Below are 27582 nucleotides of genomic sequence, written 5' to 3'. Positions count from 1 at the left end.
TATTGTGGATGATACTGTATATGGTGGCCCTCTGTGACTGACACTGTGTATGGGGGCACTCTGTGACTGACACTGTGTATGGGGGCCCTCTGTGACTGACACTGTGTATGGGGGCCCTCTGTGACTGACACTGTGTATGGGGGCCCTCTGTGACTGACACTGTGTATGGGGGCACTCTGTGACTGACACTGTGTATGGGGGGGCCCTCTGTGACACACTGTGGATGATGGCCCTCTGTGACTGACACTGTGTATGGGGGCCCTCTGTGACTGACACTGTGTATGGGGGCACTCTGTGACTGACACTGTGTATGGGGGCACTCTGTGACTGACACTGTGTATGGGGGGGCCCTCTGTGACACACTGTGGATGATGGCCCTCTGTGACTGACACTGTGTATGGGGGCCCTCCGTGAATGACACCATGTATGGGGAGGCTATTGTGGATGATGCTGTATATGATGGCCCTCTGTGACACACTGTGAATGGGGGGCCCTCTGTGACACACTGTGGATGATGGCCCTCTGTGACTAACACTGTGTATGGGGGCCCTCTGTGACTGACACTGTGTATGGGGGCCCTCTGTGACTGACACTGTGTATGGGGGGGCCCTCTGTGACACACTGTGGATGATGGCCCTCTGTGACTGACACTGTGTATGGGGGCACTCTGTGGCTGACACTGTGTATGGGGGCCCTCTGTGACTGACACTGTGTATGGGGGCACTCTGTGACTGACACTGTGTATGGGGGCACTCTGTGACTGACAGTGTGTATGGGGGCACTCTGTGACTGACAGTGTGTATGGGGGCACTCTGTGACTGACACTGTGTATGGGGGCCCTCTGTGAATGACACCATGTATGGGGAGGCTATTGTGGATGATGCTGTATATGATGGCCCTCTGTGACACACTGTGAATGGAGGGCCCTCTGTGACTGACACTGTGTATGGGGGGCCCTCTGTGACACACTGTTAATGGGGGGCCCTCTGTGACTGACACTGTGTATGGGGGCCCTCTGTGACACACTGTGAATGGGGGGCCCTCTGTGACTGACACTGTGTATGGGGGGCCCTCTGTGACACACTGTTAATGGGGGGCCCTCTGTGACTGACACTGTGTATGGGGGCACTCTGTGACACACTGTGTATGGGGGGGTCCTCTGTGACCAACACTGTGTATGGGGGCACTCTGTAACTGACACTGTGTATGGGGGCCCTTTGTGACACACTGTGTATGGGGGGCACTCTGTAACTGACACTGTGTATGGGGGCCCTCTGTAACTGACACTGTGTATGGGGGGCCCTCTGTAACTGACACTGTGTATGGGGGCGCTCTGTGACTGACACTGTGTATGGGGGGCCCTCTGTGACCGACACTGTGTATGGGGGCACTCTGTAACTGACACTGTGTATGGGGGCCCTCTGTGACTGACACTGTGTATGGGGGCCCTCTGTGACTGACACTGTGTATGGGGGCCCTCTGTGACTGACACTGTGTATGGGGGCCCTCTGTGACTGACACTGTGTATGGGGGCACTCTGTAACTGACACTGTGTATGGGGGCACTCTGTAACTGACACTGTGTATGGGGGCACTCTGTAACTGACACTGTGTATGGGGGCACTCTGTAACTGACACTGTGTATGGGGGCACTCTGTAACTGACACTGTATATGGGGGCCCTCTGTGACTGATACTGTGTATGGGGGCCCTCTGTGACTGACACTGTGTATGGGGGGCCCTCTGAGACTGACACTGTGTATGGGGGCCCTCTGTAACTGACACTGTGTATGGGGGGGGGTCCTCTGTGGCTGACACTGTGTATGGGGTGCCCTCTGTGACTGACACTGTGTATGGGGGCCCTCTGTGGCTGACACTGTGTATGGGGGGCCCTCTGTGACTGACACTGTGTATGGGGGCCCTCTGTGGCAGACACTGTGTATGGGGGGGCCCTCTGTGACTGACACTGTGTATGGGGGGGCCCTCTGTGACTGACACTGTGTATGGGGGCCCTCTGTAGCTGACATTGTGTATGGGGGCCCTCTGTGGCAGACACTGTGTATGGGGGGCCCTCTGTAACTGACACTGTGTATGGGGCCCTCTGTGACTGACACTGTGTATGGGGGCCCTCTCTGGCTGACACTGTGTGTGGGGGGCCCTCTGTGGCAGACACTGTGTATGGGGGCCCTCTGTTGCAGACACTGTGTATGGGGGGGCCGTCTGTGACTGACACTGTGTATGGGGGGCCTCTGTGGCTGACACTGTGTATGGGGGGCCTCTGTGACTGACACTGTGTATGGGGGGCCCTCTGTGGCAGACACTGTGTATGGGGGGCCCTCTGTGACTGACACTGTGTATGGGGGCCCTCTGTAGCTGACATTGTGTATGGGGGCCCTCTGTGGCAGACACTGTGTATGGGGGGCCCTCTGTAACTGACACTGTGTATGGGGCCCTCTGTGACTGACACTGTGTATGGGGGCCCTCTCTGGCTGACACTGTGTGTGGGGGGCCCTCTGTGGCAGACACTGTGTATGGGGGCCCTCTGTTGCAGACACTGTGTATGGGGGGCCCTCTGTGACTGACACTGTGTATGGGGGGCCTCTGTGGCTGACACTGTGTATGGGGGCCCTCTGTGACTGACACTGTGTATGGGGGCCCTCTGTGACTGACACTGTGTATGGGGGGCCCTCTGTGGCTGACACTGTGTATGGGGGCCCTCTGTGACTGACACTGTGTATGGGGGCCCTCTGTGGCAGACACTGTGTATGGGGGGCCCTCTGTAACTGACACTGTGTATGGGGCCCTCTGTGGCAGACACTGTGTATGGGGGCCCTCTGTGACTGACACTGTGTATGGGGGCCCTCTGTGACTGACACTGTGTATGGGGGCCCTCTGTAGCTGACATTGTGTATGGGGGCCCTCTGTGGCAGACACTGTGTATGGGGGGCCCTCTGTAACTGACACTGTGTATGGGGCCCTCTGTGACTGACACTGTGTATGGGGGCCCTCTCTGGCTGACACTGTGTGTGGGGGGCCCTCTGTGGCAGACACTGTGTATGGGGGCCCTCTGTTGCAGACACTGTGTATGGGGGGCCCTCTGTGACTGACACTGTGTATGGGGGGCCTCTGTGGCTGACACTGTGTATGGGGGGCCCTCTGTGACTGACACTGTGTATGGGGGCCCTCTGTGACTGACACTGTGTATGGGGGGCCCTCTGTGGCTGACACTGTGTATGGGGGCCCTCTGTGACTGACACTGTGTATGGGGGCCCTCTGTGACTGACACTGTGTATGGGGCCCTCTGTGACTGACACTGTGTATGGGGGCCCTCTGTGGCTGACACTGTGTATGGGGGCCCTCTGTGACTGACACTGTGTATGGGGGCCCTCTGTGACTGACACTGTGTATGGGGGCCCTCTGTGACTGACACTGTGTATGGGGGGCCCTCTGTGGCTGACACTGTGTATGGGGGCCCTCTGTGACTGACACTGTGTATGGGGCCCTCTGTGACTGACACTGTATATGGGGGGCCCTCTGTGACTGACACTGTGTATGGGGGGGCCTCTGTGACTGACACTGTGTATGGGGGCATAAATAAAATGACATACATAACTAGTTTCGCTTTATGAATTTTCCATCTGACAATTGTTGCCGGGCTGCCAGCAATAACCAATACTATTTGCTAACTATATATATATATATAATAACCTTCTATATGGAGTGTTATTCATGTACACAGGGCGGCCAGAGGACTATAATGTGCCTGCTCACTTCTCCTATAGGAGATGATGTCACGACTGACCTACAGGGGTCTCCTCCTGCTCACTAAACGCAACATTCCCCCAAATCACAGCACAAGACTACATCTCCCGGCAGGCAAAACAGGCGGCGCATGCGTACTGAGTAGAAGGGGAAAAAAAACCCTCCCTTCAGCATACTTTAATACGGTGGGCGTGGTCAGCAGATCTCCGCAACTAAGCCCCTCCCCCTTCTCCGCGGCCGCCATGTTTATGCCAGAGAGACGATGACAGGAAGGAGAAGCTTGTGATCGCTGCGCCGGCTGCGCGAGGAGACCGCACGGACTGAAGACGCTGCGGGGCGCGAGGAGCCGAGCTGAGGACACGGTTGTCGGTGTCCTCTCCCGTGACAGAGCGTGGTCGGTGCTCGGGAGGGGGTGACGCAGTTTCCGGGGATGAGGCAGTGAAGGGCTCGGGAGCCGCTGCTGTGTCTGCCTATAGCGCTCCCTCCTCCCCGTGAGGTATTTATAGGTCGGACAAGGAGTTATTTGTCGTATTCTTCTGCCCGGTAACCCTTCACCTCCTGGAGTGGAACTTTACAGCGCGCAGGGGGAGGGCAGCCTGCACCCGGTCCTGCCAGCCGCCCCTCCATGCCAAGGCTGCCCCCTGGATATAGCACGGAAGGATAACCCCCAGCATCCGCGCCTCCTGCTTCTAAGGGGCTCTCAGCGCCAACATGTCCAACCCTGTGCCAGTGGATATGGTAAGGTGCCCGGCTGCCAAGTGCCATGCTGCTCGTGTTTATCAATATAGGATGGGCTGCTATGGGTGCCCTGTATATAGCCCGTATGTATAGTGCCTGGTATATAGCCCGTATGTATAGTGCCCTGTATATAGCCCTTGTGTATAGTGCCTGGTATATAGCCCCTGTGTATAGTGCCTGGTATATAGCCCCTGTATATAGCCCCTGTGTATAGTGCCCGGTATATAGCCCCTGTGTATAGTGCCCTGTATATAGCCCCTGTGTATAGTGCCCTGTATATAGCCCCTGTGTATAGTGCCTGGTATATAGCCCGTATGTATAGTGCCTGGTATATAGCCCCTGTGTATAGTGCCCGGTATATAGCCCCTGTGTATAGTGCCCGGTATATAGCCCCTGTGTATAGTGCCTGGTATATAGCCCCTGTGTATAGTGCCCGGTATATAGCCCCTGTGTATAGTGCCCTGTATATAGCCCGTATGTATAGTGCCTGGTATATAGCCCCTGTGTATAGTGCCTGGTATATAGCCCCTGTGTATAGTGCCTGGTATATAGCCCCTGTGTATAGTGCCCGGTATATAGCCCCTGTGTATAGTGCCCTGTATATAGCCCGTATGTATAGTGCCTGGTATATAGCCCCTGTGTATAGTGCCTGGTATACAGCCCCTGTGTATAGTGCCTGGTATACAGCCCCTGTGTATAGTGCCTGGTATATAGCCCCTGTGTATAGTGCCTGGTATATAGCCCCTGTGTATAGTGCCTGGTATATAGCCCCTGTGTATAGTGCCTGGTATATAGCCCCTGTGTATAGTGCCTGGTATATAGCCCCTGTGTATAGTGCCTGGTATATAGCCCCTGTGTATAGTGCCTGGTATATAGCCCCTGTGTATAGTGCCTGGTATATAGCCCCTGTGTATAGTGCCTGGTATATAGCCCCTGTGTATAGTGCCTGGTATATAGCCCCTGTGTATAGTGCCTGGTATATAGCCCCTGTGTATAGTGCCTGGTATATAGCCCCTGTGTATAGTGCCTGGTATATAGCCCCTGTGTATAGTGCCTGGTATATAGCCCCTGTGTATAGTGCCTGGTATATAGCCCCTGTGTATAGTGCCTGGTATATAGCCCCTGTGTATAGTGCCTGGTATATAGCCCCTGTGTATAGTGCCTGGTATATAGCCCCTGTGTATAGTGCCTGGTATATAGCCCCTGTGTATAGTGCCTGGTATATAGCCCCTGTGTATAGTGCCTGGTATATAGCCCCTGTGTATAGTGCCTGGTATATAGCCCCTGTGTATAGTGCCTGGTATATAGCCCCTGTGTATAGTGCCTGGTATATAGCCCCTGTGTATAGTGCCTGGTATATAGCCCCTGTGTATAGTGCCTGGTATATAGCCCCTGTGTATAGTGCCTGGTATATAGCCCCTGTGTATAGTGCCTGGTATATAGCCCCTGTGTATAGTGCCTGGTATATAGCCCCTGTGTATAGTGCCTGGTATATAGCCCCTCACTGGGCATTACCGACCAGTGCCCCTATGTATAGTGCCAGGTATATAGCCCCTCACTGGGCATTACCCACCAGTGCCCCTATGTATAGTGCCAGGTATATAGCCCCTCACTGGGCATTACCCACCAGTGCCCCTATGTATAGTGCCAGGTATATAGCCCCTCACTGGGCATTACCCACCAGTGCCCCTATGTATAGTGCCAGGTATATAGCCCCTCACTGGGCATTACCCACCAGTGCCCCTATGTATAGTGCCAGGTATATAGCCCCTCACTGGGCATTACCCACCAGTGCCCCTATGTATAGTGCCAGGTATATAGCCCCTCACTGGGCATTACCCACCAGTGCCCCTATGTATAGTGCCAGGTATATAGCCCCTCACTGGGCATTACCCACCAGTGCCCCTATGTATAGTGCCAGGTATATAGCCCCTCACTGGGCATTACCCACCAGTGCCCCTATGTATAGTGCCAGGTATATAGCCCCTCACTGGGCATTACCCACCAGTGCCCCTATGTATAGTGCCAGGTATATAGCCCCTCACTGGGCATTACCCACCAGTGCCCCTATGTATAGTGCCAGGTATATAGCCCCTCACTGGGCATTACCCACCAGTGCCCCTATGTATAGTGCCAGGTATATAGCCCCTCACTGGGCATTACCCACCAGTGCCCCTATGTATAGTGCCAGGTATATAGCCCCTCACTGGGCATTACCCACCAGTGCCCCTATGTATAGTGCCAGGTATATAGCCCCTCACTGGGCATTACCCACCAGTGCCCCTATGTATAGTGCCAGGTATATAGCCCCTCACTGGGCATTACCCACCAGTGCCCCTATGTATAGTGCCAGGTATATAGCCCCTCACTGGGCATTACCCACCAGTGCCCCTATGTATAGTGCCAGGTATATAGCCCCTCACTGGGCATTACCCACCAGTGCCCCTATGTATAGTGCCAGGTATATAGCCCCTCACTGTACATTACACACTGATGCCTGGGCACAGCCAGGTATCGCCCACCACTATGCATTACATAATGCATTGCTATACTGACCTCTCCTAATGTCTCCTCTGCACCAGGCTGTGCCCTCTCATGGCTGACATCATCATTATTCCTTCCTTATATAGTGCCAGCATATTCTGCAGCGTGGTATGTTGAACACTTATGAGGATATGGGTGTATATATGCTGTATACCTTAATGCCACATCCTGATCACCCTGACCTTTATGAGATGGCATCGCAGGGCATTGTGCCCCCTCAGTGCATAGACCCTGCCTATATTAGTGGAGGCTGTGTATCAGTAGGAATGACACCATGGTTGTGTTGGTGGTCGTCCTCATGAGGGTGGGGGGACCCCCGCTGACATTGTGACAGAGTGATAGATGTGTTTCTCTACATCAATCCCAATGGGGTCTCCTAATCTAATCTCCCACACATATACATTAGGCATCCAGCTGACTTATCTCTGTCTATATAGTGGAGGAGACTTCACAGACATTGGAGCGTCCGTCAGATTGGAGCCCAGGGTGCCAGTATTGCAAGGGAAGCTACTGAATTACTACAACTCCCAGCATGCCCTGGCTGTCTGATTGGATTTGAACCCTGCTTTCTGTAGCCCTGCAGCTGCCCTTGACAGTTGCCTTGGATTTGGACCCGGGATTCCAGTATTGCAGGGGGATAATTCAATACTGATCTCTGACTTTGCCTCTTTATTAGTGGGTTTGGCCCTACAACGGTTGAAAAACTACAAGTCTAAGCATGCCCTGTGATCAGATTCAAACCCTGGGCCATAGTATTGTAAGGGCTTAGTGCTCATCTCTAATTCTAAATCTATGCAAGTGGTTTCAAACCTGTACCTCTGTGACTGTTGCAGAACTACAGCTCCCAGCATGCCCTAACAGCATGCCGAGATTATAACACCAGACCCCGGCATTGCAGGGGATGATTACTGGTTGCCAACTTTCTTTTTACACCAGTGGTTTTTAATCTGTGTTCCAGCTGTTGCCTGACTACCTGCTTCGGTTTGGATCCCGGTGTTATAGAGAGTCGTACTGATCACTTTACATCTATAGCAGTGCTCCCCAGTCTGTCGCCCTGTACGTGTTGCTAAACTACAACGCTCAGTTGTGCAACATCTCCAGGTTGGAGACAGCTGAGGTAGTCAGTAAAAACTTTTCTGAGTATTATATTTAACATTTTTGCTTGTTTGTTAGACTATTTGTGTGTACTTTCCTCCTGCTCCACCAGTTTTACCAACCCGTGGCCCCGCAGTTGTAGTCTTGCAATGCCGGAAGGGTATGTGTGGTTTACTTCTCTGTGCATTATATTCAACACGTTGCTGCAGTTTTTGTGTATGTTTATAACTTTGGATCCATATAATGGATGTGTGTGTGTAAATATATATTATGCCTATATACACATATATATCAGTGTTGTGCTCAGGATAGGTGTCTAAAGCTGTTCAGCGTGTGGTTTGACCCCATGGCGGTGCCCTATAAATACTCTTCAGTGGGTGCTTTATGCCGCGTCTGTCACACAATCTGTGGGGAAGTGAACTCCGCTGTACTCTCCCAATGTGACCCGTCAGCAGTTCATAGGGTTTAGATTTGTCTTCGTCTCCCCATTGCTTGGTGGATCAGCAGTTTGTATCTGCAGTGCAGATCACCAGATTCTCTTCACATGTGGTCGGTGAAGTTCTGTATTTGCTCTTTACAGTAAAGTATTGGGTGACAGCCTGTGGGAGCGTGATAAGTGGCGGATGTGGTGGTCTAAAGAGTGTGATCGGAAACATTGTTAATAGTATTGCCTACCTAGCACAGGTGATGTCATCTGTCTCCTCCTATTACCTGTACACAAGCCAATGTCTCATAACCTAAAATTGGTTTCTGCATTGGTCTTGGGTGTACAGAAACTTTGACGTGGTAACGAGATATTCCTAGATTGTAGTCATGGAAGTGACGCCAGGGTGGTTGATGTTTATTTCACTGGGTACCACATCCACGTCATGTGCCATCAGTGTAGTAATAAGAAAATAAATAGTGACTTGGATTTCCCATGGCTATTTTAGACTTACATTAACCGTTTCTATTTAAAAAATTTTTTGGGGGGGGCCAATACACTTTAAGTATATGAAGACTTCTTTATATGTTGATAGAGAGTCACAGGTCACCATGTCATTCATCCTGAATAGCTGATGTAAGAGAATGGGGCTACATTGTGACCTGCGGGTAGTCATGACACGACCAGACATCTGTCCTGGGTGGATTTCTGGCTATTGTTAGGTTACATTAGCAGCCACTTGAGGGTCACAACACAATCCCATTCACTCACATTAGCTGTGATTTAAGGAGCATGACCCAGCCACCTTTGGCCTCTACATTGGCCAGTGGCCAAAGTGGCCATGTAGCCCTAGGCTTTGGAGTGTATGAGGATCGGGTATGTTGGGTTTTAGGCTGCTGTTTGGAGGTTAGGAACGCAGTGGCTGTCTAATATGTATGGCAAGCGTTGGTATCACATTTCTGTTGTCGTCTGGCCTTGGGGGAAGGGTGCATACTGGAAAATTAAAGGAGCTCTCTGGTACTAGAAAAATAGGATTTGCTTGAACGGGTATTCCGAGTTACAAATTACTTATAACCTTTAGGGTGCGTTTACACAGAAAGATTTATCTGACAGATTTTGGAAGCCAAAGCCAGGAATGGATTTGAAAAGAGGATAGATCCCAGTCTTTCCTTTCTGACCTGATCCCTGTTTATAGTCTGTTCCTGGTTTTGGCTTCAAAGATCTGTCCGATAAATCTGCCTGTGTAAACGCACCATTAGGCTGTCTCCAGAGTGGGCACCTGGTCTTTATGAATGAAATGACAGGTTGCACATGTGCGTTATTGCTCCCATAGGGTATGAATGGAGCGGTGGTGGAGCTTCCTTCATAACAAAGATCTTGAGCCCCCATTCTGGATATTATAACAGGGCCCATCGGTCAGACCCCAGGAGTTTAGTTCTGAAAACCCCTTTAACATATAGAATATACACAGTTACGCACCCCTCCAGATATCCCTGAATCCTCAATGTCCTCTCATGAACCAGGAGCCGAGGGTCCATCTATATGACCACGACCATAAGGGACCTGTATAGATGACCACAGTGGCTGCAGTCCAGCTTTCCTAAAAAGAGAATAAAACATGAGGCGTCAGAGCCAAGAGAGGACGAATCAAGGACTTAGCATGAAATTTCCTTTAAATTCCCAGATATTAATGGCGGTCTGTTATGTCCCAGCACATCTCCCCTCCCCCCAGTAATTCTGTATTATTACAGTTCTATACTCATAGTATTGTGTGTTAATCTGATGTCCCTAAGTGCCAGCTGTCAGCTCTTGAGTATGAGAGAGAAATCTGTACTGCAGGCATGTAATAGCCGCCCTGCCCATAATGATTGTCGGATTTATCAGTCCTAGTAAAGTTTTATGTGTGACAATCCCCAGCTGATTCACGTGGGTTCTGTGCCATAGTAAAATAGCCTTGCTGCATTATATTGGGAAGCTATGATTGGGCGGCCTCCGAAAATGGCAGCCTATACGCCACCAGGAATATTTCAAGCACTGTTCATCCTGAGCTACCTGGTTCTTAAATACTGTAAAGCGCACACGTTTTTTTAAAAATAAAAATGAACGTGTTTCACAGATAATTGTTTAGCAAGATCTATCTATCATTAGTGATGTCCGTGTAACCCTTGCCCTAAACTGTATACATGACCTCTGCCGCTCCCGGTGTTCTTTCCAGAGTCGCCGCTGTAGCTTCAGAGCTGCTCTCTGAACTGACAGACCACTCAGCCAATCACCGGCCGGGAACTCCGGGAGCGTGGACAAGTGATGTATGCAGTTTCAGCTGATTGTTATCTCTATTACATGGAGGGATAATTGTCCGAATCGTGTAACAGGGCCATGCAAAGACACATAACATCATATGTTGGCTTACTGGCTCCACTGAGTCTGGACATATTCCCTCTTAGAAGCAATGGGGCAGATTTTTGAAGTTTACTGCAAGCAAAACTAACTTTTCTACCCATGGGCAACAGTGATAGCTTTTCTGACAGTAGATCCCCCCCCCCTTACTTCTGATGGATCTGATCACAACTTTTATTTGATAATAGAGGTATACGGGGGTATGTTATGGGTCCCATGTAGCTGTAATTCAGCCCTGCTCTGGTCATGACTCCTCCATATGACATCAGAGGTAAACAGCGGTATATTGGGGGTCCTATGCACCTGTATGGAAGCCTGCTCTGGTCATGACTCCTCCATATGACATCAGAGGTAAACTGAGGTATATTGGGGGTCCCATGCACCTGTATGGCAGCCTGCTCTGGTCATGTATGGACAGGTTCACACATTGCAGGATGGTTTTGCATTTTCATGGAGTCTATTCCTAGTGCAGTCCTATGAGGGTTTGCAGGTTTTATGTGTGGCTTGTTGGCAGAATGTATGTGGCGAGGTAGGGCTGTATAATGTGCTTTATGTACTGTATAGATGAAGGCCAGCCTTGCTATGCGTGCTCCACAATAAAATTGCACTAGCTCTGGTATGGATTTGCTGAATGCTCTCATTGTTTTTTTGGCCTCTTCATGGTGTGTAGTGAAATGGGGGCATTTGTGTTAGAATACATTGTCTTACATCTCCGTGCCTTGTGTACAATGTGACATTATCATGCACTTACACCCATAACTCCCACCTATTGAATAATTCATTGAGCAGCGGTAACAGGATCGCCGGCCACAAAAGTTTACTGTCCTCTGCTCTTTTGTGTAATCCTCGCCGCGTATAAACACTTAAGCCCCTTTTTGTTTTCCCTCATAGCTGCACTGGATGACAAACATGACTGTACTGATATAAAGGGGAATGGCTTAGATCAGGGATGTCAAACTCAGGCCCCTCCAGCTGTTGCAAAACTACAATTCCAATCATACCTGGGCAGCCGAAGCTTTAGCTTTGGTGTCCAGGCATGATGGGAATTGTAGTTTTAAAACAGCTGGAGGGCCTGAGTTTGACACGTCTGGCTTAGATAAACCAGTCACCAGGTCATAAGATGAGTGTTGTTGGCTTTTTATGACTGTGACCTGCTGCTAGGTGCTCCAGAAATCAGCTGTAACTCCCTGAACCATTACATTGGTCCTGTAATTTATACTCTGTTTTGAATGGCTTAGGCTGGGTTCACACTACGTTTTTGCAATCCGTTTTTTGCAAAAAATGGATGAAAAAAACGGATGCAGTTGTGTGCATCCGTTCTTCCATTATAAAAAACGAAACAAAAAACAGATCAGTTTTTTTTTGCCGGACACAAAAATGTGGTCGACCACGTTTTTGTGTCCGTCAAAAAAAACTGATCCGTGTGGTTTTTTTTTTTATCAGTTGCATCCGTTTTTTCATCCATTTTTTGCAAAAAACGGATTGCAAAAACGTAGTGTGAACCCAGCCTTAGGTGTCTGTATCATTATCTATTTGTAGTGTTCTCTTGTGGCTCTTTAGCAGTTGTAAAACTACAACTCCCATCATGCCTGGATGCTTTTCCCAATACGGCTGCCTGAGAGACTTCATTGACTTCTGATGAGGATCAGTCTAGTTAGATACATCTAGTCATTCACTATTGTGTCTTGGTTGTGGAAAGAACTTCAGTGAAGACCTCTCATCTCCATGCATTGTGATTTACATTACACGTATTATACTATAATCAGTACTATAATAACTTCTCTGCATTGGAATTACAGGATATCCCAGGGTGTCTGCATTGTGCAGCTTTACAAATAGGAGCAACTCAGACACAGAATAATCTGTAAATCCTGAAGTCTTCATTTGTCATTCACTATTGAATTTGACCGAAGCCGGTGTGTAAGTAAATATAACAGGCTGAGGACAATGGGGATCAGGAGAAGGTGCATTTGGGCAGCACAGTCTGAGGTCGGGTCCACCAGTTGTAAATGGCAGGTTATTTCATAGCCTGCTGTTTACTGTGGTAGTGCTATTGATCCGCTGGCGCCCAGTGCAAAGGAATCCATTAGGTCTCATGCAGTGAGCGTATAATTCCTCTCTTCAGAGAAAAGGAATGGGTGGAAGAGGCAGAAGAATGTGCCATCCCCTTTTACTCTGAGGGAGAGCTGGTTAATGACCCGCTGCAAGGAATGTGAGGCCGTCCAGGAGCGAGGAGAGTCTGGACATGCCATTACTACAACACGTGGATGATTAACCATGGGCCGCTGCTTCTATATAGGTCGCCAACCTGCGCAGCTTTTATATTAATGGGAAATTTCTTAGTTATTTGTGGTCACGTTTTTATATTGTACTCATGAATCCTCAGGACAGGCCATCAATATCTGAAAGGTGGGGGCCCAGGTTACTGTAGCTTCTATTGAAGCAAATAAGAGCTGAGGTGCAGTACTGCAACACGGCCACTATACGGTATATGGAGCTGTCTTTGATCCCTGTAGGTGCGGGTGCTGCTGCTCAGGCAATGGACAATAGTCCAGAAAAACCATCTTTATAAGTACACTCTGATATAACAGAGATGGTTTTTGTTTGGCAGGAGTTGTAAAGTTAAAGCATAACCTTGTAGTTTAAAGGGGTATTCCTCATCCACAGGACTTAATAATAATAATTTTTATTTATATAGCGCCAACAGATTCCCATAGACTCAATGATATTCTCAAACAGAATCTGCCGTCCACCCAAAGAATGGACATGTCTATTCTTTGGGCGGATGGCTGATTTTGTTTGAGAATATCATTGAGTGCTACTGCTTGAAATTCTACCGCATGTTCCTTAGTGGGAAGATACCCTAACACCAGTACTTACTACCTCTACTGAACGTCCAGGCCCATAGAACCCTATGTTGCTGAAAGCTCCGTTGACTGCAGCCATGGAATGGGATTATTACTTCCAGAACACAGACAGCTAACAGGTACAATACCCATCTGAATGAGGATTTAGAGAGTTCCGATTTTCCTTAGATCCCATTGTATAACATGGTATTCTTGAGTTGTTTTACAAGGAATAGGTTTAGGCTGTTCCCTCTGGGCACTCTTACAGGGGTCTGAGGTCAGGCCTGGGAATTTATTGCTGTCACATGAGTTCTCTGATGGATAGGAGTCCAATTCATGTCCAGCTGCCCACGGTACATTGTGAGGGTCAAAAGTCACGCTGGGAGGAAGAGATGTCTTTGAAGACCCCCTTCACATAATGGCTCCCGGGGATTGTCATGTGGTTTTGTATGTTTGAGAGGTCCTGTTGGTAATGTCTAACATAGTGTAAGCCTCCATATGAGCTGGATGGTCCTTCTGGTCACCATGATGGTCTTTTTAGGGTCCTGTGATCACGTTTGGATAGTTACATGTATGACTTTTTTTCCTGACTTGACAGCTGGTGGTCCATATGCATCTTTCCTTATCCTGGGAAATCGTCATTAATATTGTAGTCACTATATGGCTGATCTTGGTGCAAATGGTTTTATAACTTCAGTTTTCTGATCACTCAGGGTACCATTACACGTAACGATAATCGGTTGAATCAGCCCTATCCGTCCGATTATCGTTCCATGTAATAAGCACAACGATCAGCCGATAATCGTTGTCATCGGCTGATCGTTGATATAGGTTCTGACCTATAATTGTCGGCCACTGACCGCGCACAGTTACGTGTGATAGCGGTGTGCAGCCGGTGGCTGACGATTTGCAAAGTAAATACATTACCTATCCATGGTCCAGGGCTCCTCTTGCATTCCGCTTCTCCCGGGGTCCTGCACGCTGCAGCTTCAGAGCGGGACTCGCTGACAGGCCACTCAGCCAATCACTGGCCGGGACCGCCGCGGCCAGTAATTGGCTGAGGGGTCTGTCAGCTGAGACAGGCTGCTCTGAAGCTGCAGCGCGTGGCACCCGGGGAAAAGCGGACTGCAAGAGGAGGAGGACCATGGATAGGTAATGTATGCCAGTTTATTAAGGGCTGCAAGGACATCGGTAAAAATGTTCATGCAGCCCTTGTTAAAAGATTATCGGGCTGTGTAATAGGCCCAGTAAACAAGCGCCGATCTAGCAGATGGCGCTCGTTTACAGTTATTATCGGGCCCCCATCGGACCATGTAATACCACCCTCTGACTTCTGAATCTTAAAACCTGCTTTTTGTCCTTTTTAACCAAATCCAACTCTGGGATGGGGCAGGTTGTGCAGACGTCATGCATACAGTATGTAGGTTTGTCTCGTCTCCTGTAATGTTGCCTCATTCATCTAATCGGCCTTTGTCTCTCATCTATTGTATATTTCATGCTTGGCGCCTTCTGTCTAAACTTCCTAGGCTGTGGTTAGTCAATCAGATGCTTCCTGCATTACTGATTATAGCAGCTTGTTAGGAAGATTTTATTAAGTTTACTGAATAGAGCAGATTGTTTTCTAGCTACTGAAGACACGTGGCGGCACATATTGACTATTTCTCAGAAAAAGAATTTTTAATGTATCCCTTTGGCTACAGATTCCATTTATAGGTCACTCTAGCGTGTTACTGCGGAGTAACTATACCCGGAGGGCAGATACGTTCCTGGATTCAAGGAATTAACCCAATGTAAGATTTGGGAGTCACAACATTAAGTTATGGTGGTAGCAAAGAGTTTTAGTCATAGGGCGCATACTTGAAGCCTTGTGGGTAATGTTCGTGTGTCATAGTCATTAGAATTAAAGGGGTTATCTTGTGGTCAAAAGGTATCTCTAGCTGATTGGTGGGATCACAATTGAGGTCAGTTGTCCTTTGAATGGAGCACTGGCCATATATTCACACTGCTGTTTTTGGTATCAGTGGGGGTCCCAGTGGTTGAAGCTCCCCATTGATAAGCCAGTTATCTCCCCTGAGGTTCTTTGGTTGCCAGGTCTATGCTCTCTGGGAATTCAGAACATAGAGAGCTGATTTCAGCCTGATGGATAGAATGATTCTAAAGCAGATAATACAAAAAAGCACATGAGCTTTCATTAGTGACACGTCTGTAACCAATTTATGTAGCCATCAGTGAGGGCATTGTAGACAAAAACATTTGACATGTCAAGAGTAGAGATGAGCGAACCTGGAGCATGCTCGAGTCAATCCGAACCCGAACTTTCGGCATTTGATTAGCGGTGGCTGCTGAAGTTGGATAAAGCCCTAAGGCTATAAGGAAATCATGAATATAGTCATTGGCTGTATCCATGTTTTCCAGACAACCTTAGAGCTTTATCCAAGTTCAGCAGCCACCGCTAATCAAATGCCAAACGTTCGGGTTCGATCGACTCGAACCCGAACCCGGTTCGCTCATCTCTACTCAAGAGTCTTGTTTGTTCAGGGGCTCTCTGCTAACACCCCACTGATCCCCAGTTCGCAGTGATCTCCATCTAGTCAGCTCTATAAGTCTATAGGGCTAAGCCTAATAATAAGCTGTGATTTCCTGTTCTGTACAAACATTTTTAGCAGTTTCCTTTACTGTAGAAATAATATAAAAGTTATAATAATTTTTATTAATATAGCATCAACGTATTCTGTTGCATTTAAAGGAGAAGTCCGGCTAAAATGTTTATTAAAGTATCGTATTGCCCCCTAAAAGTTATACAAATCACCAATAAATGTTGTTTACAGACTAGAGAACAATTCAGACAGTCATAATCATGTAGAGAAAAACTACGGGTACTAAAGATTCTATAAATACAGGTTATCCTCAGAAGCTAGTCTATATTAATGGAAATAGAAGTTCTTTTTGCTGAACCTCTAAAAAGTCATGGTGACATTTAGCATAGTCTGACTGGCTCCTTAGTGTGCGGCAATTTGTACATCCCAGCTCTCCGCTATGGCCGCCTATGAAATTGCCTGCTTAAATGAAAGCGCCTGTAAATCTGGATATTATGTAGTATGGCACATATTGGTGAAGGCTTTAATCTGCTGAGCAGGCTCTTTAGCATTATTTGTCAGTGGTGACACTTCTGAGGCGCAGCTAATGGGACGCTTCCTGGCTGCGCTCTTTTGATGTGCGGCCTGTAAATCACGCTAAGTGATAGCGCACCATTTGATGTTTTGGCCGGACCTCATTTGAAAGTGACTTTTTCTTGCATAAAAAAATAAAATATTTTTTTTCGCTCTGCTTGTAAATATAAAGAGATAATCTAACGTCTGATGTTTCTTCCCGTCAGTTGTCATCTGTGCGGTATCATGTATAAGAAATGGAGGAGTATCTTTATGTGATGTGAGGGCCGTATTCTTTTTTTAATTTTTTCCTTCAGTCCATTGTCTATTGGAATTGTCAGCTGTAAGGTCACTTTCCAGGGAAGACGTCTGTGAGAAGCCTAAAGGCAGTGCTCCACAACCTGTGCAACTTCTCCAGCTGTTGAATAAGAATACCAGTGCTGTACAGCCTACCTCTCATGATCCTCTGCAAAGTAAGCTTTTTGGATTGAGTATAGGATTGTAACTTCAACTATTACATTGATGGCTTATTTTCAGGATAGGCCATCAATATCTTTTCTGTGGTCACCTGGTAGCTCAGGGGTATCAACCCTGCGGCCTTCTAGCTGTTGCAAAACTCCAATTCTCATCATGCTAAAGCTTTCTGTGTCCAGACATGATGGGAATTGTGGTTTTGCAACAGCAGATGGGCCACAAGTTTGACACCGTGTAATGCTATATACAGCACCGTGCAGCATGTTGTGGCCGTTCTGGGTTGCTGCATCTTACCTCTTCTTATTGAAATAAACTATAAAGTGTTTCTTCGGATGCCACATTGCTACCCTATGCAGTTAGGGTACACTCACATACAGCTGCTGTGCTCACCCATTCAGCTACATTGATTTAAACAGCATCAGATCTTGGGGTCACCTTTGATTCGGCCCTGTCTTTTAAACCACATAGTCAGGCCCTGACCACCTCCTGCCGCCATCACATCAAAAACATTTCCAGAATCCGCTCTTTTCTCACCGCTGACTCCACCAAACTGCTGGTCCATGCTCTTATTATCTCCCGCTTGGACTACTGTAACATCCTCCTCTCTGGCCTTCCATCTAACTCTCTTGATCCCCTCCAGTCTATCCTTAACTCTGCTGCCTGACTAATCCACCTTTCCCCTCGCTTGTTTGCACCTCGCACAACCGCCTCCAAGACTTTGCCCGAGCCTCCCCCATACTCTGGAACTCGCTACCCCCACACATCCGGCTCTTATCTCACCATCAAGTCCTTCAAAAGTAACCTTAAAACCCATCTTTTCAAAGTAGGCTACAACCAATAATAATTCTGCATCAAACGTGACTGGCTGCACTTTGCTTCCTGTTTTTCTCCCCGTAGCTTATAGATTGTAAGCCCTCGCGGGCAGGGTCCTCTTTCTCCCCCCCCCCCCCATATGTATCAGTCTACCATTTGTCTTCCTGAAATGTGTTTTTGATCTTGTATTGTTCCTGTTTGTTACCCCCATCGCTTGTATAGTGCTCTGGAGCGAAGGGCGCTCAATAAATAATAATAATAATAATAATAATAGATCTGCAGCAAACACTATACATGTGAATGTTCCCTCAGGAGGTCCCACATTTTGTACAGAGTGTAGGGCCTCTGCGTGCCGCTATACAGGCTTGGTGCCGGTATCTCCACGTGCATGATATCTAATTTAGTTGAAAAATGAATTTTGCTTTTCTTTTATGTTTCGCAGCCTTGCTTGATAAGTGCACCAGGCTGGTAAAGCCATTACAAGAACACTGTCAGGCCACTGGATTGGCTCCTGTCCCAGTTTCTGCTCATTGTTACCTTCCACAAGACATAATTGAAATCAATTAAACTATTGTAATAAGAGGAGGTGCGTTGTAGCCAAGTGCGGCGTACGGTTTGTAGGTGAAGGTTACCTATTTTTTTCATTTGTCGCACATGACATGGTGAATGGCTAGGTGGTTTGGCTGTAAGCTTGGCTCTGTTCACACAATGTTTGCTTTTGCATGAGTGTGTTTTTGATGGAGTCTTCCAGAAATGTACATATACATTAGCCAATGACTCTCATTCTAGTACAGTGTATATAGAAAAGCATATTGACGCTGCGTGTACTAAAGTCTATACATATGTTAGGTGTATGTGCTGGGGATTACACCTACCGACGCCATACACTAATTATATCATGCTTATGGTGGTCTCTCAGCACTCCCTAAAGACAACTATTAAAGGAGACCTGTCACCCCCCCCGTGCCGGGGTGACAGGCTCCCGACCCCTCGTTACAGCCCCATATACTCACCTGATCCTGCCGGGTCCCGCTTTTGGATTCGGTTGGGTCACAGAGATATCAGCTCCCGGCGCGTGCGCTTACAGGAGAGTCCGAAGCTCATAGAGCATGACGGAGCATCGGACTCCCCATTCATTCTCTATGAGCGTCAGATTCTTCTGTCAGCGCGCGCGCCGGGCTTCGGGGGCTGATATCTCCGTGACCCGACCGGATCCAAAAGCGGGACCCGGCGGGATCAGGTAGGTATAGGGGGCTGCAACGGGGGGTCGGGAGCCTGTCACCCCGGCACGGGGGGTGACAGGTCCTCTTTAAGGTAGAGAAGGTCATACATGTTGGATTGTTCTCTGAGAGACAGCACAATGAGAACAGTCTGGGGGCAGTATGTGTATGAGGGTGGAGGATAAGGAGAGATGGCTGTTATATCATGTGTATAGTCAGCTTTATATTGGGGTGGGGGGCTTTAACAAGCATTTACAGAATTCTTTCCCATTGCCATGATGGAAGCAAACACCTGCACTTGGCTCCTCTTTAGTGTGCATGCCTCCTGAGTGTTGAAGATAGTAATACATGCAGATACAAGCTCTACCTTATGTCACCTTTTAAGAAAGGAACAATATTAAAAAAAAACTACTTAAAAAAAACAAAACAAATTTTGTAAGATGTTTTTCTAGACACGGATTCCATTGCCTTTGCCTCATATCTGTTCAGACTCGTTCATGATCCTCATCCTATGTAGCTTACACTTGGGCGCAGTATAGGGGGTCCGCTGCTTTCCACACTGTTGCCAAATGGGCCAACCCGGATCAGTCATTGCTCAGAAGTAACCTTATATAATCCTGTACCTGATTATGCTGTTATTCCATTACCAGTGCTGCAAATCATTGTGTGACCATGAACTTGTATGTGACCTGCGTTTTTTATTTACACTCTCATCTCCCGCAGTCATGGTGTCAGTCGCTTTTGGTGTCTTTGGGTAGCTAAAGTGTATAGGCACCTTTATACTGTGGTTTGATGTATTGTTTGGATAATAAATCTCGACTAAATATCAATCCGTATTAAACGGGTATTCACAACTCCAAAAGTTATCCCTTGTCCAAAATGGTTTGGGGATACCAAACTGATCATGTGGGCCTGACTGCAGGGACACTTCTGGTCATGTGAAACCTTGTCCTCTGAATGGAGAGCAGGACAGATTGTTCGGGCAACATGGCTTATACTATATCTGTATGTGCTAAGTGCACGAGGCCTAAAGGTGGCTGTGTATTCTTACACCGAGCGATCATTGTGCCATATAATCCGTGCACGCGCGATATGACCGGTAGTAATATATTATTACGTTATTCTATTCCAGAATTTCATGACTGCTATGAAATGGTTTTCTGCGGCTTCTGATTACAGGTTTTAGTGTGTAAATGGCATTGACTGTAAAAGCCCCATATGTGGTTAATGGCTGTATTTTATATGATGGGAACAGTGATTCATGGAAAAGGACATCTGATTGTCAGAGAAAAATGATGAGTTATAGGTTAGAAAGTCTGAGGATATTACCTCCTCTCCCAATAAAAGCAGACACTATATAGCTCATTGCCATTCTGTTTCCAGTTTTCTTATTGGCCGATGTAATAATGACAGATACACTGCAGCATCATGTGTTCTGGTTGTAGTGGAGTGTAATAGAGAACCATGCATATTCCAAGAGGGCCTATACATCTACAAAAAAAACACAGGACTACCATTATATAGCGTAGGGTCCTATGATCACTTTTTATGTAGTGTCTCTATGTTGCCCTCATGTTCTCAAGATATGTGGGGTTATAGTTTGACAATTTATTTAATAGTCAGATGGGCGTGACCTTAATTTTGTTAATGAGTAATGGGTGTGCTCACACAATCGGGGGTGGGGGTGGTATGTGTGTGGTGATCTGTGCCACGATCCGCACCAGGACATGTCCTATTTTTTTGCGGTGTGGATTGTGGGACTGATCATGTGAATGGCTGCATTCACTTAAAGGGGTTATCCAGTGCTACAAAAACATGGCCACTGTCCCCCTACTGTTGTCTCCAGTTTGGGTGGGGTTTTGAAACTCAGTTCCATTGAAGTAAATGGAGCTTAATTGTAAACCACACCTGAACTGGAGACAACAGTAGGGGGAAAAGTCGCCATGTTTTTGTAGCGCTGGATAACCCCTTTAAATGGTACCTAAAATTGTCTGTGCTTGTGGATTCATGATCACGGACAGTTTTACGGGACATGTCAATGCAGCCTCAGTGTAAAACATTCACACCTCCTGTACAATCATACCCATCCTCCGATAGTTACTACTATTATAAAAATTGAGTTTGACTTTTCACTGAATTGCCCGTTAAACAATAAACTCACATATTTTGGGATTGGAAGAACGTATAAAGAAACTGTAAGATGTGAGATTCAGGTCCTGTTTGATGAGAGTACTTTATAAATTGGCTATAGATCCCCTTTAAATGTCCCCTGGACATACAATATAAGCTGCTCCAGCATAGAGTGATGCTGATTCTGTCAGTACTGTAACTAATATCCCTCCCATCCCCCTTTACAAATCCTCACTGTTGTTATAGAACGGTGGGTTCTGGTGTGAGGCGTAACCAGCAACCAGTGAGATTTCTTTTCATAGTTCACATTTAGTTAATTTAACAAGTTTATTGTAACTATAGATGCCTAGATGAACCCCCTGACTAGATTATGCAGATACCATAGCCGTGTCCTGATTCACAATGGAGGATTGGGTATGGTATTTCAGCTCCTGAGCCTTTGTTTGGAGACTATCAACTAAACTGAGCATGCATATGTATGGGGAAGGGAGGAGGGTAAGCGATCATCAAAGATTTTGTCCTGAAAGCCCCTTTAATAAATGATATCTTTGATAAACTAAGAATTCTGAGAATATGGCAATAGATTTCAGTACAGAGCTGCACAGTATTAAATTTCACAAAACATAGTCTAGCGAAAACCAATTATGAGATAGCATATTGTACATCAGGACTTTATTATGGGCTGTCACTTTCTTGTACATTTTCTATCCTTTTCTTGGATCATCCAGTAACCCAGAGTATATGATAACCTGCCGCTTATCAGGTGCCATGTTAGGTGAATGACTCACTGAATTCTACAGGGTTTTCTGCAATGCTTCAGCTCCTATAACGTGGGTAAGTGACATAATGGTAACCTTAAAAGTGAATCTGTTCAGTAACCCACCCCTCGTTCCCGTCCTCGGTCTGGCACTCGCTCCACCTTCCTCCTCCTGGATGGCGTTCTGTATACTTTCTCGCTGTTCAGCCTGGATCAGGTTTTATATACATGGGCCTGATCTGCGCTGGAATGTTTTTCAAGGATACGTTTACATTGGTTCCTGACCATGTAAAATCCTGCAGGAAAATAAACTCTGGCGTGTACGTTATCACATACAGAAAGAATTCACTCCTGTTTTATACCTTCTCCATTCATGTACAGACTTCTGGCGAGGGGCTGATGGGACCCGGGCGACAGGCCAGCTTCAGCTATAGAAACCCATTGGTCCATAGAACCGCATTGTGCATATAACAACACTGTTCTGACTCCTTTATATTGATAATATGAGGGCACTCATTTTTCTGTTAAGGCCACAGTGGAAAAATAAATCCAGTTGTAATAAAACATTGAAGGGGAAGTCTTTACGGATCCCTTAGCAATTAATGTATTAGAAATCATCTCCCAGGTTGGATCCCTAGCATTCAGTGATGGTTGTGGTGAGATCTGACAGGAAGTGTTTGATTTACTTGCAGCGCCGCCACTGGGGGAAATAAATATTACATAGTTTTCCTTCAAATTAATTAAAGACTGGACATGTTCTCCAGAGAGACTTTCACCTTGTCCTTAAAGGGGCACTCTAGCGGGGGGGGGGCACTTTTTAGCTAGGACCGGGGAGGAGGTGGCCGAGGGAAAAGACGTCCACTCACCTCCCCGATTCCAGAGGTGGGATCTAAGCGGACTTGAAGCGGATCCCGCCTCCTTCACTGAGTGGCTGAGTGGACCTGAGACGTCACGTCTCGGGCCCGCGTCAGACACCTGGAAGCGGCCGGGCACCGGAGCGCCGCGATGCAGGACCCGCTGCTGGAACCGGGGAGGTGAGTGGATGTCTTTTCCCTCGGCCACCTCCTCCCCAATTCCAGCAAAAAAAGTGCCCCCCCCCCCCCCACACACACACACACTGGAGTACCCCTTTAAATCTTTTAAGGAACCTGTCACCCTCCTGACCCCCGGTAGAGACCCCGATACTTACCTGCTTCTGCCGCTCCCTCTCCCGAAGTTGGTTCTGGCGTGGAGAAATCACCACCCGGACGGTCTGCACGCTCAATATGTAAATGGAATAAGATAAAGGAAAAGTTCATAGGAAATGACTGCTCCAGTCATCTCCTCTCATTTTACGTACTGAGTATGCAGACCCCCAGGCGGTGATTTCTCTGCGACGGGAATGGGTAAGTATAAGAGGGGGGCCCGGGTGACTGGTTCCCTTTCAGTGTGAACTGCCAGTGCTACACTGGGGTCAGTCCCATACTAAATCCTGTGGATATAAATGTCCAGATGGGAATAATCCTTTATGTCCTTGCGAACAAAATGAAGCTATAATACAGTTGTGTTCAATGCAGGAAGAGGAATAAATCCTGACCACCTTATGGATGCCATGTTACTGTAAATGTTTGACCCAATGGAGCGTTGTATGGTGATACCTAAAGCCCACAGGACTTGATGTCCCTTGTGCAGGAGACTTTAGGGGGATTTAGTTAAATCTTGGGTAGTCCGATCACAGGATCCAGGTAGTTGTGAGTCTTAGCAGCTTCCATCTTTATAAATAGATTTTTTAGATTATTTCTTCCAGAACAAAGGGGTCTGGTGGTGATTTTCCATCATGCCGCTATCTGCACTGACGACATGTGTCAGTCGGGAGAGCACCATACACCTTATACTGATGGCCAAGAAGGTGTAAAGTGTATGGGGACCTTAGCTCCCTAATGTGCATGGGACGCTGAGGATTATAGTATGTCTCTTACCCTCTTCCTTGACCTTGTTCCTCTGCAGTTAGTAGTGTAATCCTTTTTCCAGTAAGGCCATTTGAAGCACTGGGCGAGGGGCTATTGCCCCCAGAGCACCGGGGTGGATTGGCACTTTGGGGGGCAGTAGCCTGCCCCCAGTGCTCCAAACAGCCTTACTGGACACATTGTTTACACTACAGACTACTTGGAAACAATGCCAAGGAAGAAGGTTACAGACTTACCATCATCCTCAGCACCCCATGCGTAAGAGGGGGCTATCAGCAAGTGAGAGTCGTCTAACCTGCTGATAGTTCCCCTTTAAGGGTTAAGTCATTGCCTTCACTGTTGGCTGCTTTATAGCACTAGCCCATTAGGCCACCGCCATGATAGTGAGACTGTCAGGTGGCCAGCGATCTTCCAGAAACTAAAGCTTTGTTCCTACCCCATGCTTTACTATGCAGCCTTCCGCTGTATATACACAGTCTCAGCATGACGTCTCGCTGTATGGAGAGATTATTTCCTTTACAGCAAGGACTGGATGACTATACATCCCAAGCAAATAAACTACCAGCGAGACAAGGGGGAGTAAGCATTCTCATTGAAGAGACCCTGTGGTGTATGGAGATTTATTTTAAAGGGGAATTCCCATCTAAATTGATACCCTTTTCCGTGTAATTATTTTACGAGAATTCTGCTGATATAACAGACAATGCTATAGAGTCGAATAAAATGAGACATAGGTTCGTAAAATGGACCAAATGCAGTCACTGATCAACTTTGTTGGTCCATTAAAGTCTGTGGGGCCGCCGGGAACATGTCGCTGTACATGCCGACAATCTTTCTTGATATTGCTGATATTGCAGGATACAAAGCCTCAGCTGAAACTTTCCAATGTTGGGCAATACAATGCAGAAAATTACAACATGTATAAGTGACTCTGATCAGAGCCACGTGTGTGTCTGTAGCCAGGAATATAGATCTATCTCTCCTGTTACTATGTATACATAACGCTACCACTTAGCAGGATGGCGGCACGCTTCTCATAATATCCAGCCATTCTGGCGGTAATGCAGGTATTTACTGTAAGCCTATCAGTCTTAGACCATAAGCAAATAAAGGCATGAAGGAAAGAATTTAAGGCCGCCCTGTAAAAAATGTTGACGGACCAGTTTGGGGAGTTGTTGTAACCTTTTGGATTTTCGCTCTGACTTCCTAGTAGTGCTTACAATCAGAAGCCATGGCTTACTTGGCCGGGATCCCAGCCTCCGGCGCTCAGCCTCACAATAGTAAATGCAGCTTTTCTTTTTCAGGCCGTCTTCTGATGTGGCCTGGATTGTGCTTATTCTGTTTCATTTATCGCTGTGTTATTTAGGCGATGGCGAGAGACAGAACAGGCAATTTCCAATTAGTTCAAGGTGAATGGAAGGCAAGCAATGTGTTATGGCATTTATAGGCTTTATAGTTTTGTCTTGTTTCTGGTGACATTGTTTGGGTTTAGGCTGGCTTCACACTGCGATTTTTGCAGTCCGTTTAACTTTTAAATTGGATGAACAAAAATGGATGCAGTTGTGTGCAGTCCGTTTGGATCTGTTTTTCTATTGACTTCCATAATAATAAAAAATGGATCAAAATTGATGCATTTTTTTTTTAAATATTTTTTTTACGTTTGACAATGCTTTTGTTTATATTAAAAGTATTTAATAATTGATTCGCTAAATGAACTGAAAGAATGGTGTGAACCCTGCCTTACATATATGGCGGTCCAGAGTTATATTTGTTGTATCTGGCATCCCATCCGCTCATGGGCTCAGTGCCAGACCAATAGATCTGGCATAGCTGCCATAGTATGGTAGATCTCAGTGACTTTCACCACATTTTATTACTCGCCTAGTTTATCGCAACTTTCTTCCTGCCCCGGTCAAGTGTGTGGTTATTGTGAAATGGAAACCTCCTGGAGGAAAGACAACTTGGCCCTCGAAGTGACTGGACTGGTGACACCCTCCCTGTTTAGTACACACTGTTTCCATAGTTGCTTACCATAGTGAGTCCAAACCACTCGTCTGTGACCTAGCACAACATGCCCTGCCTGCGCATGTATTGATGACTGTGTCTCTGTAGTAGTTCTACTCTAGGAGCTTCGTGATCTTATGAGAAGATCCTCAAACACTGGTTTTGAAGTGTCTCACCACGATTGTAGATATTTCACTTTCAATGTGAAGCTTACCTTTGCTGAGGTTGAATCATCTGATTGGCGGGGTTCCAAGAGGCAGACCCCAGCCAATATTATAGCGATGACCGATCCTAAAGATAGTTTCTTGGATTTTACTTTACCTTAAAGTGTGACTGTTAAAACAACTCTGTAACTGGTTTTATTCAGCTAAAGAGTTTCCTTCTGTACTCTCAAAGCTTTTTTGCAGCCCCTCCCCCCCCCCCCCCCCCCCCAAAAAAAAAAAAAAACACCCAAACTTATTTGTTCATAATCAGGCTAAGTTGTCTTCAATACAGAGGAGCAAAGTGAAGGTTCTGCTGTGTCCATTATTACCTAAGGAGGAGGGAGGGGCTAAGGGGGGTGAGTGAGCAGGAAGAAGAGAGAAACGGCTCCTGCAGTTTGGAGACTATCTGGGCACATAGAACACTGGTCAGACTGCTCACTGCTTATCTGGGAACTTGGTGAGGTAAGATAGCAGAATGTTGTGTTGTACTCTCTGCTATACACCAACTTTTTGTCTCCTCTCCCTGCTCGCTCAACTGTGCCTTTTTTAAAAATAAAATTCTGTATTTATTATCACCAAGATAAATGGTACATAGCAGGGGGCACGCCCCAATTATGAGAGAGATACAAAGGTAGACAATACCAACATAAGACACTTGTAAGCAGAAACACAAAAAACAGCTAGAAATTGTTAGTGCGAAAAGTAAATGAAAAAAATACAAAAAAACAAAAACAAAACATTAGGGCATGACTGCCAGTATCGTTCAGACCTTTTCCAATTTACCATACAAAACAAAAAAATGGTAGAATTTCATCAAACTGTGCCCTTTTTTATAGACCATATTGGACACAGAAGGAATGCAGAAGGAAACTCTTTTGCCTAATAAAAACTATGTCAGAGTTACTTATAATCTCTTGAACTATTGATTTATGCTAAAAATATGTTAAATGACAGCTACACTTTAAGTTTAGATCCTTTTAGCGGAGTTTGCTGAACACCAATGGTGCTGAGAGGGGTTTTTCTCTGACATTTCTCCTGGATCTTCACATCCCATTTCACATTGTCATTATCAAAGAGCGCAT

The 27582-nt window shown here is 46.8% G+C and overlaps 1 protein-coding gene across 1 annotated transcript in view; it reads left to right on the top strand.

The window, feature by feature from the left end:
* The first annotated feature begins 3971 nt into the window (after positions 1-3971).
* The window catches only part of UBL3 (ubiquitin like 3), a 91621-nt gene continuing 68010 nt past the window's right edge, over positions 3972-27582 (top strand). The window contains exon 1 of the mRNA XM_069969878.1: positions 3972-4498. Within this exon, the coding sequence (XP_069825979.1) occupies positions 4472-4498 (27 nt within the window). The 5' untranslated portion in view covers positions 3972-4471. The remainder of the gene's footprint in view (positions 4499-27582) is intronic.

Source organism: Dendropsophus ebraccatus, chromosome 5, assembly GCF_027789765.1.
Source record: "Dendropsophus ebraccatus isolate aDenEbr1 chromosome 5, aDenEbr1.pat, whole genome shotgun sequence".
Taxonomy (NCBI): Eukaryota; Metazoa; Chordata; class Amphibia; order Anura; family Hylidae; genus Dendropsophus; species Dendropsophus ebraccatus.
The sequence above is the reverse complement of the archived record's forward strand: the minus strand, read 5'-3'. Positions and strand labels throughout refer to the sequence as shown.